The following is an 18405-nucleotide window of genomic DNA, read 5'->3' on the forward strand; positions in this document are numbered from 1 at the left end:
TGACTGGAACAGCACATCAGCAGAGAACTGCCGGAAGTCCAGGCTGGGTTTAGAAGGGGTCGTGGTACTAGGGATATTGTAGCTAATGTTAAATGGATCTTAGCCGAAAGCAGGAAGTACCAAAGAAATGTCTATCTGTGTTTGACTGTGTGGCATTTCACTGTGTGGATAACAAATTGTGGCTGACTCTGAGAAGAATGGGAATCCCAGAACACTTGATTGTGCTAATGCAAAACCTATACTTGGACCAGGAGGCAGTCGTCAGAACAAAGCAAGGAAACACAGCATGGTTCAAAATTGGGAAGGGTGTACACCAGGGATGTGTCCTATCTCCATACCTTTTCAACCAATATGCAGAACAGATTATCCAGGAGGCTAGGCTCTATGAGGAGAAGTAGGGCATCAGGACTGGTGGAACATCCATCAACAATCTGCGTTATGCAGATGGCACAACCCTGCTTGTAAAACTGAGGAGGACCTGAAGCACTTGCTGCAGAGGATCAAGGCCTACTGCCTTCAGTATGGATTGAGGCTCAATATCAAGAAGACAAAGAGTCTCACCATCGGACCAACTGGCAGCATCAGGAAGGATGGTGAAGAGATTGAGATTGTTCACAGCTTTAGTTTGCTTGGCTCGACAGTCAACACTCTTGGCACCAGAAGCCAGGAAATTAAAAGACATATTGCGATGGGAAAGTCTGCTGTTAGGGACCTCTCCAGGGTACTGAAGAGCAATGGTATCACTCTGGAGACTAAGTTGAGTCTGATACAGGACATGGTCTTTGCAATCAATTGTTATGCATCAGAGAGCTGAACAATGACTAGGGAGGATAGAAGAACTGATGCCTTTGAGCTGTGGTGCTGGAGAAGAGTATTGAATGTACCATGGATTGCTAAGAAAACGGACAGGTTCAGCCTGGAGAGGGTTAAACTGGGCTGCTACTTGGGAGGCAAGGCTTTTGAGTCTTCGTGTGACATACTTTGGACATGTTGCAAGGAGGGACAGGTCCTTGGAGAGGTACATCATGCTTAGGAGGGTGGAAGGACAGCGCAGGAGGGGAAGACCCTCTATGAGTTGGATTGATTCAGTGACTGGATGGGTATGTTGTGAGATTGGCACTCCTAATATGTTCCTGGCACTCCAACAAGTAGTCCTTGGCAAATCTTGGAGCTGCTGAAGGCAAGAGGGACTTATGTTTTCCTTCTAGAGCTTTGGACAAGCTCAGTCCCGTTCAGCTTCCCTGCTGAAAATTTCCCTTTCTGCTCAATACGCTGAATTAGAGCCTATACTTAACAAATCTCAGCAAGAAGAATCAGAAACTCTAATTACCAGGGGATCTAGTTGATATGTAGACTCTGTGTACCTGCACCCAGAATAATATAGACTCTTTCAGTGTTACTTTAAGTCCTTAGCCTTGGTTAAGATTGTATCTGAGATTGTTTCCTCTTAGTAAAACAGAAAACAAAGTAGATAGAAAGGAAAATCTGGAAAAGACCACCTTTTCTCCTCTAGGGAGAATTAACTCAATTTAGTGCAATTAAAAGACCAATAGTCTCAGATTTTTAATTTCTTTGGCTGCTCATCCCTAACCAGAGACCCCTCTCACTCCACTTCTGTCCTGCCTAACCAAGAAACGTTTGAATCCTCCCTAAATGCAAGTATATCCTCTCTACTGCTGAAAAAATTAACCTGCAGAATTTCCCAGAAACAACCCAGGGAAGATGTGAGCAATTACAAAGAATCATGCCAGTTAGCTATCCCGAGTAGGATCCTAAACCTCACTGCAGAGTACTGCTCATCAGACGCTGACCACCAAGATTTACTGTCAGGTTTCCAAGCAACTGCTCGGAAAATTACCAATTTAAGCAAAACTAAAGTAATGCAAGGTCCAAAAGAATCCCTAGAGGCATTTTTTGAAAGACTTTGTGAAACTTCTCAAGTGTACACCTCTTTTGGTCCAACGACTCCTGAGAACACTGAGGCCCTTAACCTCGCCTTTATGTCTCAGTCATCCATGAAAAAAGCTCCAGAAGCTTGAGGAGTTTGCTTGTATGAACAGTAGTCAGCTTTTAGAAATCTTCTGCAATAGGCTAATAACCTGCTCCTTGCTGTAGACATTGTTATCAACTGCCTACAAAACCCAAGCAAACTGCACGCAAATTTGATATAAAAAAACTATAAAGTGTGCCTCAAATGGACAAAAATATGTCAGCAAATAATTACCTTTTCAAACTCAGTATTTGACAACTAAAGACAGACTGGAAAAGTGCTATTCTACATATTCCAGTGCCAGTCACTAAAATGTTTCAAAGGTTTCTCAGAGCAGCAGGGTTATCACAGACTCTGGCTACCAGGTGGCAAAGCTACTTTATGTGGCTATAGCACACCCAAATCTGCTGCTCATCTAGGATAAGAAGAGCAATATGCCTTTGATAGCCTGAAACAAAAATCAGTTGGTGCTCCTGCATTAGCACTGCCAACTGTAACAAGATCTTTTCACCTCTCTGTCCATGAACCTTTTAAAGTAGCAAAAGGAGTGCTAAACCAGGCTCTTATATCTTAAAGCAACTGAATGGGCCAGTCTGCCTGCACTCAATAGCTACCTTCCTCCTGTTAGTATAAAACCTGATAAACTCACCTTGGGCAGGACCTCAGCATAACAAACCAGCATGCCACTGAAACCCTCCTCTCTGGAGCCGAGGCTAAGTGGCTGATCTTCATTACCACCAGAACCCCAAACCCAACTACCCTACTCCCGAACTCTGAAAATACAATGAAACATAATTGTGAACAAGTTCTTAATCTTGTTTATTCCTCCAGATCAGATCTCAAAGATGCAGAAATTCTATTCACTGATGGTAGCAGTTTCATTTATAATAGAACTCGGAAAGCTGGGGCAGCAACCACTACTGATATTGTTGTGTGGGCAGAAAGGGACCTCAGTCCGACAGACTGAATCATCGCCCTGCTCTATGGACTACAGTGAGCTACAGGTAAGACTTAATATTTATTCTGACAGCCGCTATGCCTTTGCAACCGTGCATGTGCATAGAGCACGCTACAAAAAATGGGGACTCCTTACTGTCACTGGAAAAACTGCTAAAATGCTTCTGAACTTTTAAACCTCCTACAAGCTGTGTGGTTGCTCTCAAAGATGATACTAACAAAGACATAGGACCGGGGAAGAACCAGAGACAAAAAGAAATCACAGCAGACACCTTGGCCTGGCAGGATGCTCTCAGCAATAAAGCCACACAGCCCACCCCAATCCTTTTGGCCCCTGTCCTACCAAACAATGCTAAATATTCTAAAGCTAAAAGACTTAGAAAAACAAACTAGAAAGCACCAAAACTTGTAAGTGCCGTCAAGTCACCTGCGACTCAGAGAGATCCAGTGAGTAACAGCTAAACTCTGCTCTGTCCTGTGTTAGTCTTATTCTCTCTGACACATCTAAACCTATTACCCCAGTCACTGAACTGATCTATCTCACTGAGAGTCTTCCTCTCTTGTGCTGTCACTCCACCCTCCTTGCAACATGTCTAAAGTATGTAGATGAAGCTTCAGAATCCTCACTTCCAAGGAGCAGCCTGGTTTCACCCTCTCTAGGATGAACCTGTTTGTTCTCCTAGAAGCCCATGGTGTGTTCAATACTCTTCTCCAGCACCACACCTCAAAGGCGTCAATTCTTTTATTGTCCCTAGTCATTGTTGGAGACTAAGGTGCGTCTGATACAGACCATGGTCTTTGCAATCACTTGTTATTCATCAGAGAGTTGGACAGTGACTAAGGAGGATAGAAGGAGAATTTATGCCTTTGAGCTGTGGTGCTGGAGAAGAGTATTGAGGGTAGCATGGACTGCTGGGAAAACAAACAGATTCATCCTGGAAAGGGTTAAACCGGGTGGCTCCCTGAAGGCAAGGATTCTGGGGCTTCGTCTGACATACTTTGGACATGTTGTAAGGAGGGACTGGTCCTTGGAGAGGGACATCATGCTTGGGAGGGTGGAGGGACAGTGCAGGAGGGGAAGGCCCTCTATGAGGTGGATTGATTCAGTGACTGGGGTAATCAGGATGGGTGTATCAGAGACAGTGCAACTGGCACAGGACAGAGCAGAGTTTAGGGCTGTTGTACCTAGGGTTGCTATGAGTTGCAAATGACTCGACAGCACATAACAAGTCATTGTCCAGCTTCTGATGCAAAACAAGTAATTGCAAAAATTATGGCCTGGCTAGGCGCACCTTAGTCTCCAGAGTGACATTGTTGCTCTTCAGTACTTTGGATAGATCTCTGACAGCAAACTTTCCCAATATAATTAGTCTTTTAATATCCTGGCTGCTGGTACCAAGAGTGTTGACTGCGGAGTCAGGCAAATGAAAGCTGTTAACAATCTCAATCTCTTCACCCTCTATCATGATGCTGCCATGCCCAGTGGTTAGAATCTTTGTTTTCTTGATGTTGTGCTTCAATTGATATTGAAAGCTGTAGTCCTTAACCTTCTGCAACAAGTGCTTCAAGTTCTCCTCCATTTCAGCAAGCAGGGTTGTGTCATATGCATAATGTAGACTGTTGATGAGAGAGCCCAGCCTTCTGGATAATCTGTTCTGCATATAGATTGAGATGGTTTGACGATAGTACACATCCTGGTGTATACCCTTTCCAATTTTTAAACCATGCAGTGTTTCAGTGTTTCCTTGCTCTGACAACTACCTCCTGATCCAAGTATGGATTTGTATAAGCAAAATAAAATGTTCTGGGATTCCCAGTCTCCTCAGAGTAAGCCAAAGTCAAAACTTACCTTAGTCAAAAGACGGTAAAACCTGACAATTCCAAGATTTATTCCAAAGCTGTATACCCAGACAACTTGTAGAAGTAAATTTTACTGAACTCAGGCCAGCACCCTCAGTTATAAATACCTTCTTGTAGCCATGTGCACCTTTTTTGGGCAAGTTACAGCTCTCCCACATGCATGAGATGGTTAAAGAAGCTGTTAAACTTCTTTACAGGAAATAGTCCCCTGGTAGAGGCTGCCACTGCCAACTGGTTCAGAGAGTGGCTTAATGTTTGTGTCTAAAATCTCAAACTTTTTTCAAAGCTATAGGGGTCACTGGAAATCTGCATACAGCCGATAAGCCTCAGCATTCAAAACAAGTAAAAAAGAAATAGAACCCTCAAAAACCACCCAAGAAATCTATCCAGATCTATTAAGTAAATATTATTAACTAAGGTTTCATATTTATTTTACAATTAATAAATAATGTTGGAATTAGTGTTTCAATGTTAGTAGAGGTATTGTTTCAATGTTGGCAGAAGCACAAAAATTAAGAAAAAGAAATTATGTAAAATCTCCTCAGTATTGTGTGTGTACTCAAGTCAGACTGGTCCGTTAGATTCTTGCTTACAAAATGTTTAACCTACCCTTCCAATCATACTAGTTATAATGAAAGTCTTATCATACCCAAATTCTCCATTAATCTTACTGTTTTAGGCTGGACCTCATCCCGTTAACTACCTTTTTTCAAACTTTTCAGCTGAAATTCAGTTCTTGTTAAAATGTAAAAATGTTTTGCAGCCTGTGTCAATCAGACTGTGATAAGTTATCCTGACTACTCCCACTGTATTAAAAATTAAAAAAACCCCCCTGTGGATTCATTTCTCATACGTGAAAGCAGCACCCGAGTCGTGAAAGTTAACCTGATGATGTCCACCACTCCATCTAATGAATGTTCATCAGCATCAACTACACCATGTGGAGACAGTTGTAAACCCCATCAGACCTCTTCAACCAGAATCTTGTTCTACCTACTGCTGCTCCTTTCTCTCACCACCAGCCACTGGCTGCAATCCTGCTGCCCACTCTGGTCTCCATACTCTCTACAATGTACCTGTCCCTCAACATGATTCATTCTAGACTTTCTTCTGATTACTGGCTTTGCCTAGGTTCTAAGTCACTCCACAATCTATTAAGTCAGGATGTATAAAAACTGTCATTCTTGATACTTCCCTATTTTGCCCCTAAATAGCACTTAGCTAACTTAAATAAATAGCTTGTCAAAATGTCTTCAAAGGTCACTAGTAACCAGACCTATCTCATGTGTCTTTCTCTCTCAAATGTTTACAGTGGCCAAGAAAGGCTAAAATGTATTCATCTGCCAGGCCACTGTGCTGCCAAACAGACCTTCCCTGTAACACCTATTCTTATAGGTCTCAGTACTGCTGGAGCAGGAGCTTTCCACTCCATTAGTCAAAAGAGACATGCAAGTATCTTAACAGCCTTCAACGTGCTGTTTTCCTTCTGTATAACCAAGTTAAATCTCTAACCAAAGTTATACTCAAGAACTGATAATGTTTTACACCTCCTGTTTCTCAAGGGGGTTGTGTGCTACTTTAAGAGAATCATGTTGCTTTTATGCCAATCAGCCAACTGTGGTGGTTTTTTTTTTTTTTGGTTGGGTGGTGGTTGTTTTTTTTCAGCAGAGTGGTGTTATTAATATTCTGTAAAACATAAAAAATAGTATCTTATAGTCTTAGTATCTGAAAATGTTTATCTAGAATCACTAGTCAACTTCCGTACTCTCTAGAATCCCAAGACCCCTAACACTTTTGTTCCTCCTCTTCCTAATTAGACTATGCATCTTAATCACATAATCCAGTCTGCTCAAACTCAGATTGAGTCTGTTAAACTTGTTTTTATCTCAGTATTATGAGCCCCTAGCAACTGAAAACGCTAATGAACACTCAGTCATTTAAGTTTGTACAAACAGGAGGAGGGAATGTAGCAGTAGCTTAAATGTTAAGAATCAGAGAAGCCATTTTGTTCTGACCGCAATTTTTAGAAACGTATGCCTTAATAATAATGTAATAATATAATATATATAATTTGATATGTATAATAATAGAATAAGAATGTGTAATATATGGTAATAATATGTGTTGCTAAGGTTTACATTTCCTACATGCCGACCCAGCTTGATTACTATTCCTTAACTATATCCTGTACCTGGTCTGGGGCCTGGATACCCATGAGAAGTCTGAAACAATAACAACTGCCAAATGTGTGAAGAAATCACAACTGCCAATAACAATGAACTTTGTGCAACCCTCATGCCCAATTTCTTTATCTAAACCCAATCTTTTCTTCCCCTCAGGCTTGGAGCAGTTTGGGCAACAGTTGATGATCTTTACCCAGGCATAAATAGTTTGTTCTGAGAAAATGAGAACCGAGGCACAAACGGAGCCTTATATTATACACCAATGTTCATAGCAGTGTTATTCACCATCAGAAGAACATGGAAACAGTTCAAATGTCCAACCAGAATCGAATAGATTGAGAAATTATGGTACATGCACAAAATGGAATACCATGTAGTACGCAGGAGCAATGATTTTGTAAATTATTACATAACTTAGGAGGGACTGGAAAGCATTATGCTGAGTGAACTAACTTAATCCTACAAGGATAAATATTGTATAAAACCATTATTTTAGAATGAGTATAAGTATCCAAGAGGGGTGGGAGAGGTTGGAAGCAGAGGGATGAGGATGTGCTGGGGGTGAGGGGCAGGGATTCATCATGTGGTTGTACAATTTCATGGGGGGGGGGGAATGAAAGACTCTGTTCTCAAAAACAATGTAATCGAATTTTGTAAATAACTAGTATAAAATTTTTTAAAAAAAGGTGTTAATTTCCAATATTAGCTGAGTGTTTAAATCTCGCATTTTCTGCCATAACAACAGAAGTTTATGTTTGTTTCTAACAGTAAAGTAGGTACTTCATGCTTTACATGGTATAGATATTCTTGGTAGGTAGATTTTTAAGTGGCTTATTAATTGGTTTAAGTTCATGGACAACCTAAGACATATTACTATTTTTTCCATGTAGAATAATAGAATACAGGTTCTCAACTCCAAAATTCACACAGGTTTTCAGGAACAAACTAAACTGGACAATGTAAATAAAAGTGCTTTATAAACTAGAATATAATTTGCAGATCAATGTAAACAGTCACCATTTTCAATTAAATCCAGAGAGTAACAGAATTTCTCTGTGGCTGGAACAGTGCTCTGAGGAACCATCTCGTCAATCACCTTGTTCAACAGAAAGATGAACACTGAGGTTCAATCAGCCAGTTAGCTTTTCCACGTTTCAATTCTATATTTTAAAACACTAACAGTAACACCTTTACTAGGCACTTTTAAAACTTTTAATACAGTGTGTTTACAAGACAAAGACTTTTTAAATTGCCTGGAACTTGGCATGTTGTTGTTATGTATCATCAAGTTGACCATGATTCATAGTGATCCTATGCACAATAGCTCTGAATCCCGCCTCAATAAATGTTTGTTATTGAAATTAGACTTATGGGATTGAGTTGTTATTAAAGTTCATCCTGGTCGCTCCTCTCTCGTGATGAAACCCAACGACTTAAAATCACCTCCTGAAAGCAAGCAGAAAAAAAACTCAACTGAAAGTCAAAAGGGGAAAAAAAAGAACATTGCTAGCACTTGATAACCACAGCTCCAAACAGAGCTGCCAGACGCCAACGAGGGCTTCTGGAAGGGTGTTTATGAGCAGGAGTACTTCTGGTCTTTGGGGGTGTGAAGCCCAGTGGGACCTGGTCAGGAGGGTATAACAGATTGTCTTGAAGAGTGGAGTCAGCTGAGTTGTGGGGATGGAGCCAGAGTCCATGCCCTTAAAGCAGCAGCAAGGAGTTAAGGGCCAGTGAGAGATGGGATGAATTGTGTGCCCACTGAGTTATAGGGTCAACAATGAGACAGGCTGATGGGCCTAGGAGGGCTTTCTGTTCTGAGGCAAGACAGTTTCCATGCCTTTTCTTGGAATTCTGCATTTGAGATGATACAAGCAAGGTGCATGCTTTGAGATGACAGCTTTGTCTCTCAGTTTACCTACCTGGACTTTAATTCTTTTCATACATTCTGGTGACTCCATTTCTTGGTCAGTCATAGTAGAAGGTTTAATCAAATAGCATAGCATAAGTTCCTGTTGAGTAACAAAAAATAATTTTCAAAGACTCAGTAATAACAGTGAGCATGTTGGCAGGAAAGGTGGTCCTGGAAAACACTGCTTTGTGGAAACTGAAAGCCATCAGTTTCTCCCAAAACATTATAATTCAACTCACGTTTTTACTTAAGACTTGCCATTTAGTAAGAATAAGGTAAGTAAAAATAGCTAAGTTGATTGTGTAGTATGTAAAATATGAACTACTGTTACAGGTTCCATTAAGAGAGCAGCATGATACTAGAAAGAGCAAGTACATGGTTTCCAAGGATGAAGCAAACTGAGACAGATTAAAGACTAAACAACTTCACTTGCCCTCATGGCCAGCCATTGTTCAGCCCAATCAGACATCTGGTTCACCTCCCACCACATCTCCAGCAGCTAAGGAGGAGCGACATCATCTGTTTACAATCAGCAAATTACTGGCCACACCAAGTTTTCATTCTTAATAGTTCTGGTGTAAGGTGGAATCTCCCTCTAATCCTTGAAGGGAGTAGTTGTTGTGTACTACTGAATTGGAACTGACCCAATGCTGACCCTTCTGGGAGTTATCAGAGGCAGTATAATCACATGGGAAGACATGGCTCATTTTTCATCTGCAGAGAAGCTGGTGGATTTGAACCATGTACCTTTGGGGTTAATTGGAGTCTGACTTCAGTTTCGTCTGATCCCACGCTTCTGAAAGTGATAGATTTAATCTAACTACCCCATTCACCAGAGAGTGAGGTCGAGCTCCCTGATTAAAACAGCTTCGAAGGAGGAGTGGCATCCACTTCCGTAATAGCTTGCCTCTGGAAACGCTATGAACCTGGAGAGAGGGTGAAAGGCATCCAAGTGTCGAGGACTCTCCTTCATAGGGTCGCTATGAGTCGCCTGCGACTCAACAGCACTTAACAACAACAACAAAAACAACCGTTGGGGTGGTAGTGTTATTCTTACCACTAAGCTACCATTGCTATCTTAGTAGCAGGTTGCCTGAGAACCTGGGTTTAACCTCTAGTTCTGCATGTGAACAGTAGGATCTTAGTCAGTCACTCAGTGCCTTTGAAATTCATTCCCCATTCTTAGGATGAGGATAATGACATGAGATTATAAGGTGGAAGTAAGTTGACACAAGAAGCTGCTTAACTTCAGCTTGACAGTTCAAATTCACCTAGAAGTAACATAGTAGGTCAGGTGATCTATTTTCAGAACTCCAGGCTTAACAGACCCATGGAGGCCAGCTCTTACTAAGGACACATAGAGTGCATGAGTCAAAGCTGACTTGCATGGCCTTGGCCCTTGGTGGTACAGGGTTCCCATGAGAGAACACATGCAAAGCATTCAGCAGTAAGATCAATCCCTTCCCTCTCTTCACAGGATCTGCAAACTTTGTAAAGACATGTGTCCTGCTTTGCCCCTTTGCTAACGTCTGTGTGCGTGTGTGTCTGAGCAGGTGCTGGCTGTGTTTGCAAACTGTAACAGGAAACTTATAGCAAAGAAACCTCAGACAAGAAATTCAAAGCACAGTCAGAGTCAGTGGGAGGAAAGGAACACAAAAGTACATCACTAAAGGGGGACAATCTAGTGCCCACAGGAAGGAAGCAAAAGGTGCCAGAACATCATGAAGTTGCTCCAGTGACTTTTTGATCCTGCCACATTAAAAGCAAAGAAACCCCTCAGTCACTTAAGTGACACATCAGTGCTAAAGCAGATGTTCTGTTACCTTCGAGACATTAACTGAGACCCTGCTTAGGGCTGCCAGTGACTTCCAGCTGAAAGGTCTGCGAAGAGATCCTTCAAAATGGTCATCAACCAGCTCAATGATGACAGAGTAACTGGAAAATATGTAGGAACTGCTTAAAAAACAGTAAAGTGTGACAGCAACTCATTCAAACAGAATACTGTTTGTTCTAAAAAGAAATAAAATGTACACAGTCTGTTTTGTAATTCCCCTAGACTACTACTGATAAACTGGTAATTAAAAACTCACTTTAAATTACAACTTTTAGGTTGATTTCAACACTTACCTCATGAAAGGAACAAAAATATTTTCCTAACATGAAAGCTGATCTTAAGCTGAAAAATCACTTAGTAGTAACTTAATGTAAAATACTAAAATACACATCAAACCTACAAACTTCCTATAAAAGACATTTATTTAGTATATATCCCAAAAAAGCCAAGAAGAACACAACTTTGTTCCTATGGCACTGACAATAAGACTAAAGGCCATTAAGTTTCTCCTGTATCTTTAAGCTGCTAATTTATTTAAAAATAACTCCAAACCTTGCATGGTAAAATGGAGGGCCTTTCCGATACAGCACTGCAAAGAAGGGAGACAAAAAGAAATAATTCAGAATCAAAAGTTACATTATTATCTCCTTCTCAAAAGGGAAGTAAATACTCAACTATTCATATGTGGATAATCTTTAATATCCTGAAGTTTCTCAAAATGTACAAGTGTTTTTTTCTTCTGAACAAAATGCAATTATTCACTCCTTCACTCACTCACTGCCACCAACTCCTATAGTGAGTTTCTGGGGGCGGTAAAGTCCAACAGAATACAGTCCATCTTTCTTCTGTGGAGCTGCTGGTAGGTCTGAATCACCAGAAAGGCTTGGCTTGTGAGTTAGCAGCCCAACTCCCAACTCATTGGGCCACCAGAGCTCTCCAAAGAGCAATTGGTAAAGCTAATCTGTTGCTGAAACCATAGCCCTTACCCTTACTGGTCCTTGTCTCTGCTCTACATCACCAAGAGTGAGAGCATGAAATAAAATGTGGGTCAACACTTTTGTTAATTATGTTTGTGTAATAGGTTCCAGGTCTTAGGAAAGATGCTTTCGGTAGATAGGAAAAATAGTTATGCCATTTAAAAAAAAATCTAAAGTCAAGTGGGAAAAATACCAGAGAGTGCTCCATGCCATTTGGCATTACCTGACCTATCACTGATGGGTACAGCCTATGCTGATGAAGCACCACTTGAGGAAGGAGCCAGGACTAAGGCTCTGTGAGAGGGAATCACAACTTAACCTCATGTACGTAAGAGCACAACCTTGCTCCATAAATTTGCAATGGCTGAATTTTCACAAGTTGATGGCCAGACATTCTTTCTAGGTATCCCTAACTAGACTTAAAACTCAAGCCTGATCACAGTAAGCAGGCAAGCACATTAAGTATTTGTACCATTTGGAAAATCTAGGGAGCTCTTTGGAGGCACACAGTTTGTGCAGGAACTGGCTTCCTGCACACTAAAGTTCCAACTACTTTTCTTTCTCCTCCCAGATATGTGGTTTGAGCATTTCCCAGGTTTGGAAGTGGTTGGGCATGCAGAGTGTCTAGGTTCTGACGAGCAGAATGGGCTGTTGCTTTCAGGGTGGTCCTTACCATTCTCTCACATACAAAGTCTACATTCATTCCTTTTTGGGACTTATCCACGAAGTCCATGTGTTCTAATGTGGAGCCACAGAAAGCAATCAGAAACACTGCTTTGGACTTTGCAGAAACAAAAAGACGAGTAATAAATATGTTAAGCAGTTGGGACTTTGAAGACTTAAGTAACAGCTAGCACGGCCTTAGCTAACACACAATTACATCTGCACACTCTTGGCTGTCTCCTCTGTGAGGAGCCCACGGCTGCAAAGTCCAGGAAGTGGTATACTATTTCTTTTCAGAATTATAAATCCTTCAGCTAATTAAGCATTTCCCCCTTTGGATCAGAAAGTGCAGAGCCAAAATGATACAAGTTCACTCTGCACAGGCACTCAGGAGTGACGCTGGAACCCTTCACCTCATAATCTAGATTGTGTTTTCTAAGGTCACTTTTTTTTTAATGGCTGTATGTCCTATTTAAATTCTATTTAAGCTACCTGGCAAGTCTGCTCAAATTTGCTCTGTAGGGGAACAAGTGTAAATAAATATGCAAACATGCACTCTTTGACTTTTGAGATACAATGTAATGGAAGGAATCATAGTGTTGGAAGAAAATGGAAATTCAGGAATGGGTTCCCCCCTCTAATCTTGGCCACTCTATGTTAAATTAGCCAAATTCATAACTTTTCTAAGATGCAGTTTCCAAAATTATAAAATGAAGACAGCAGGGAAAATGAAGTCCTTTTCTAGGCCTAAAGTATTATTTATGATTAAATGATACAATTTTAATATACTTAGAATACTATACCATTTGTGAGCATCACAAAATTAGATCATTTCTGATGACTAATATTGCTAGAAAAGGCCTTTATGATTGGTAGAGGCTCTCAATGCAATGCACTGACATAACAGTCACAGCAAAGACTTGAGCACACCAACAAGTGTGAGAACCTGGCAATGGTTTGCTGTGTTATACATGAGTCTGAGCTGACTTAATGGTAACTAACAGTAACAACAAATTATGATGGCTGGACAGGTTGGAACTCAGAAACACAAACACCAGCTTCAGACAGTCTTGAGCTTAGGTCTTGGTAGCATCAGGTCCATGCAACAGCTCTCTGCGCTTCTGTTCCCTTATGTAGAAGGCTCGGCAGTGGCTAATCTATTTAATTGCTAAAAACCAGTTATTCATCATAGTACTAATAAAAATGGTATGTACCTACAGGAAAAAAATAAAACTGGCTTTCTGTGGTCTGTTCCCCACCTACCCAAACACCTCCTAAGCAGAAAGATGAAAATGTTAGAAGTCTGAGGAACACTGTCCATTTAAGAAATATTGAAGATGCACGAAGGAAGAAAGGAAATGCTTTTCCTTACAAGGAATTGCCAGCAAACATAAGAGATTAGAAAGTACTGATCACCACAATCATTATCTCTGGCAATAACCATCACTTCTGGGAAAGGAGGCGTCATAGTACAATTTGAAAGTATGATGCCAATCAAAACAACTATGACATATCATCTCACCCCAGTCAGAATAGCAAAATTTAACAGAACAGCAAGCAACAAATGCTGGCGAGGTTGTGGAGAAACTGGAACCCTTATTCACTGTTGGTGGGAATGTAAAAGGTGCAACCGCTGTGGAAGGCAGTATGGCGCTTTCTCAAAAAGTTGCAAATAGAGATACCATTTGACCCAGCAATTCCACCACTGGGAATATACCCCAAAGAGACCTGACATCCAAGCAGATATATGTACACCCATGTTTATCGCAGCTCTGTTCACAATAGCAAGGAGTTGGAAACAACCCAGGTGCCCATCAACAAACGAATGGATAGAGAAGCTGTGGTATATTCACACAATGGAATACTATGCTGCATTGAAAAACAAGGAACTCATTCAATATTATTCAAAATGGGTGAGCCTGGAGGACATTATGCTGAGTGAAATATCTCAGTCACAAAAGGACAAACATTGCATGGTGCCACTGCTGTAAAATAGGACTGATATCAGGGTGGGGGTAAGACTGAGAAAAACTGGATAAATTGTGTATACTGCACTGAAACAGATGAGGGACTGAATAATTTAAAAGCGATGTATGATAGGGTATTATGGTTATCACAAGAGTCCACAATTAAGGTTGCATAGTGGAATGTACTTGGGGCGGTGGGACGGGTGCGGGGGGATTGTGTACCAGGGAGGGAGTCTTTCTTTTATTTTGAAAGAGAGGAGCGAACTGGGGGACGGGGGGAGAGGGCTGGGCGGGTAGAGAAGCAATGAATGAATGGAAATCCAAATTCTCTGTAAATGTTCATTAAAATTATTTAAAAAAAGGAAGTATGATGGCATAAATTCCTTATTAATAACAAAAGAGAAACTGCAATTGTCACTGGACATCTGACTTTAGTATCGGTTATTCTGATAGTAGGGCATGGCGAGTTCTCCTCTTATCTCTAAGTGATGAGAAAGGATGAACGTGAGTCTAATGCAGAGAAAACCAAACAGAGTCAGAATGTCAGGCACCCTACAATTCTTTAAAAAAGTCAATGTGATAAAAACCAGCAGAAGCACTTCACCAAAGAAGACATTCAGGTGGAAAACAAACACATGAAGAAATGTTCAAACTCCCTAGCTCTAAGAGAGAGGCAAATCAAAATAACTATGAGATATCATCTCACCCCAGTCAGAATTGCAAAATTTAACAGAATAGCAAACATCAAATGCTGGTGAGGCTGTAGAGAAACTGGAACCATTATTCACTGTTGGTGGGAGTGTAAAATGGTGCAACCACAATGGAAGGCAGTACGGCGCTTTCTCAAAATGTTGCAAACAGAAATACCTTTTGACCCAGCAATTCCACTACTGGGAATTTACCCTAAAAGAAACCATAACTGCCACCCAAGCAGATATATGCACACCCATGTTTATTGCAGCTTTGTTCGCAGTGCTGGAAACAACCCAAGTGCCCTTCAACAAATGAATGGATAGAGAAGCTCTGGTATATTCACACAATGGAATACCATGCAGCATTGAAAAACAAGGCACTCATGAAAATGGATGACCCTGGAGGACATCACGCTGAGTGAAATATCTCAGTCACAAAAGGACACAAAACAGGACTGACATCAGGGTTGAGGGAAGGCAGAGAAGGAGGGGAAGAATGATGTATATTGCATTGAAACAGATGAGGGAAAGAACTGTTTAAAAGGGATATATAATTGGGTATTATCGTCATGACAGGAGTCCAGAATTAAGGCTGCATAATGGAGTGGACTTGGGGGCAGGGATTGCATAACAATGGAAAAGTTTTTCTTTTACTTCTCAAGAAGAATGGGGGAGAGGGGTAGTCAGGGAGTTGCTTTAAGTTACTCAGTTCATGGGACTGTATTAGTGTAGCCCTAGAAACTAATAAAAAGATGCAACAACCAAATATAATAAAGCAATCTTGACTATAACATTTTCATTAAAAAAAATTCCCAACAATAACTATTACAAAACATTAAAAAGCAAAACACAAAAATAAAAGTCACAAAAAGTGCAACAATGAATGACTGGAAACCATTAAGTCTCTGTAAACTTTCATTAATGTTAATTAAAACGAAACACGAAGTTAGTAGGGAGCTGTTTTAGATTAAAAGAGACTGCAGTATACCTGTCCATGCTTTGGAAACTGAAAGTGACTTTATTTGGAAAATGGGATCTTTGCAGATATAACTGAGGATTGTAGATTAATCTAGATTAGAAAAGTGGGTCCAAATGCAATAGTAAATGTCTATAAAGGAGAAAGGTAAAAGGGATTTAGGAAACATAAAAATTTCAATAATTTTTTAAAGGCGTTGTCCTGAGTGCTGTATAGTATTCTATTGTGTGAATGTACCACAATTTTTCAATCCATTCATTTGCTGATGGACATCTGGGCTGTTTTCATGTTCTTGCTATTGTGAATAATACTGCGGTGAACATAAGGTGTACAAATCTCCATTTATGCCTCAGTTCTATTATATATTTCTAGCATGTACGAGTAATGGTTTCATAAAATACTATAGAAACAGGGAGGCTAGAGAGCATTATGCTGAGTGAACTAACTTAGTCTCATAAGGACAAATACTGAATAAGACCATTGTTGTAAAAATAGAAAGATAACTAGTAAGATGCGGATAAAGTCCAAGTGAGGTAGGGGAGAAATGTAAAGGGGCTGAAGATGGGAAGGGTGGAGGAGAGTAATCATGGATTTTCAGTTTGGTGGATGGAGGGAGGTGGTGAAGGAATTAGGATGGACCTGAAAAGACAGGGTGATAGTGGGCAGAGATCAATGGTGATTAAATTTGTAAGAGAGTGTATGATAATGATAGTATGAAACACAATGTGAATTACTGTGTTCATGAATGAAACACACAAAAGAGCTGGTCTTTCTTCCTAAACCCTAAAGAGTTACTTTTGCCTTATTTTCCTATCCCAGAGGGGAGTTGGTAAATTGTAAACAACTTCGTTTGCTACTTTTATCTTGTCCTAGGTGGCAGCCAGCCTTGTAATTGTATGAGCCTCTTGGTCAATATACTATACAAATGAGGTATCTGAAGCTTATTATGCAAATAAACTATCTATGGCCTTCTGAGAGGGACTGCTGAGTTTGTGATACGTAATGGGAGAGGCTTTTCCTGGAAATTGACAGCAAATTGCATATATAAGCAGTTAATGCCAGAAAGATTTTTCCAAAAGAAAGGAGGAGGAAAAGGAGCGGGGGTGGGGAGGGGGGGGGGGGGGGTGAAGAGAGAGAAAAGGCAAGTAACTTCCTAAAGAAGCTACCACACTAATGGTCCAGCTACAGAGCTGGTAACAATGGGTCCAGAAGGGTTCAGCAGCCAAGCTAACTGACATGATAGTCTGTCTTTAGGTGCCTGGGAGCGCCATCCTGCACTAAAGAAGGGACACATGGTTTGAGTCTGAGTCCTGAATTGGACTCTTTTTCATTATAAACCACACAAATGTCTGTGAGTTCTGGGTGATCACTGTAACAAATTACTGAACTCAGCAGAGGAGTGTAGCAGTCTGTGGGATGGACAGATGGTGCCAGAATTGGTGAAAAGATTTGAGAATGAAGACCTATCTGAACTCCACCTCATAGGGATCACCTTTGGGCTGACCTTGACTTACATCCCTCCTCCTTCATGAAGTCAGATGTCTGAGCTACCATTTTACAAGGCCACAAATAAAGTAATGCTGAGGCCATCATTAGCTGGAAAAGGCTAAGAATCCTGCTATGTGAGCTTTCAGAGTCAGAAACACTGTCAACGTCTTCATCTTTAGTTCTAGATTTCAGAAGAGTGAGAGAATACTTACCAGTTGCTTTAAGTTACTCAATTCATGGAACTGTATTAGTATAGCCCTAGAAACTAATAAAAAGATGTAACAACCAAATATAATAAATCAATCTTGACTATAACATTTTCATTAAAAAAAAAAATTCCAGATGCAGCACAAGCAGAGCAATGCGGTAAGTCTTATTTGCTGAGGTCTTGGCAGCTTAATATCTGGGAACAGCCAGACGGGAGAACTCCGCTGCCAGACCCGGGAAGAGCAACAGCCAGCCACCCACCCCGGAACTCCAGAGGAGCGAAGACCGTGAGACCCCAGAGGAGCGAAGACTACCCGACACTGTGTGACCCCCCTGCAGCCCACACCTGTGTGACCCCCAACACACAGGGTGTTGCTGCATAAAACCCCAGCAGCACCCAAGCCTCACTCTTGGTGCTAGTCTCCAAGCCCTGTGTTTCTTACCCCCTAGTCACATGCTTTCCTCCCCTTCCCCTACCCCCCTTGCAGCTCCACAACCACGCACCTCAGCCCCTACCACAGCCCTGTGACCTCAGCCTTGGATCCAGCCATCACCCAGAGCTATCAGCCAAGATGTTGAGGAACTAACCTGGCAGGAGAAAGCCCAGTAGGATCTTATCTGTGTTTACTGGGGCATTGCTGATTACCCAGGAGAGCACCTAAGGGCATGCCCACAGGTGGGGAATTTGGCCAAGCTCTCTTG

General features: G+C 41.1%; 1 protein-coding gene across 1 annotated transcript in view; it reads right to left on the reverse strand.

The window, feature by feature from the left end:
* Positions 1-8326: 8326 nt before the first annotated feature.
* LOC102860916 (tRNA-splicing endonuclease subunit Sen2-like) overlaps positions 8327-18405 on the reverse strand; it is a 76318-nt gene continuing 66239 nt past the window's right edge. Inside the window, exons 8-11 of the mRNA XM_006902736.1 lie at positions 11286-11322; positions 10723-10834; positions 8910-8999; positions 8327-8436 (exon numbers count right to left, since the gene is read on the reverse strand). Of these exons, the coding sequence (XP_006902798.1) occupies positions 8377-8436; positions 8910-8999; positions 10723-10834; positions 11286-11322 (299 nt within the window). The 3' untranslated portion in view covers positions 8327-8376. The remainder of the gene's footprint in view (positions 8437-8909; positions 9000-10722; positions 10835-11285; positions 11323-18405) is intronic.

Source organism: Elephantulus edwardii, unplaced genomic scaffold, assembly GCF_000299155.1.
Source record: "Elephantulus edwardii isolate Elephantulus edwardi_28Jun2011 unplaced genomic scaffold, EleEdw1.0 scaffold00443, whole genome shotgun sequence".
NCBI classification, from domain to species: domain Eukaryota; kingdom Metazoa; phylum Chordata; class Mammalia; order Macroscelidea; family Macroscelididae; genus Elephantulus; species Elephantulus edwardii.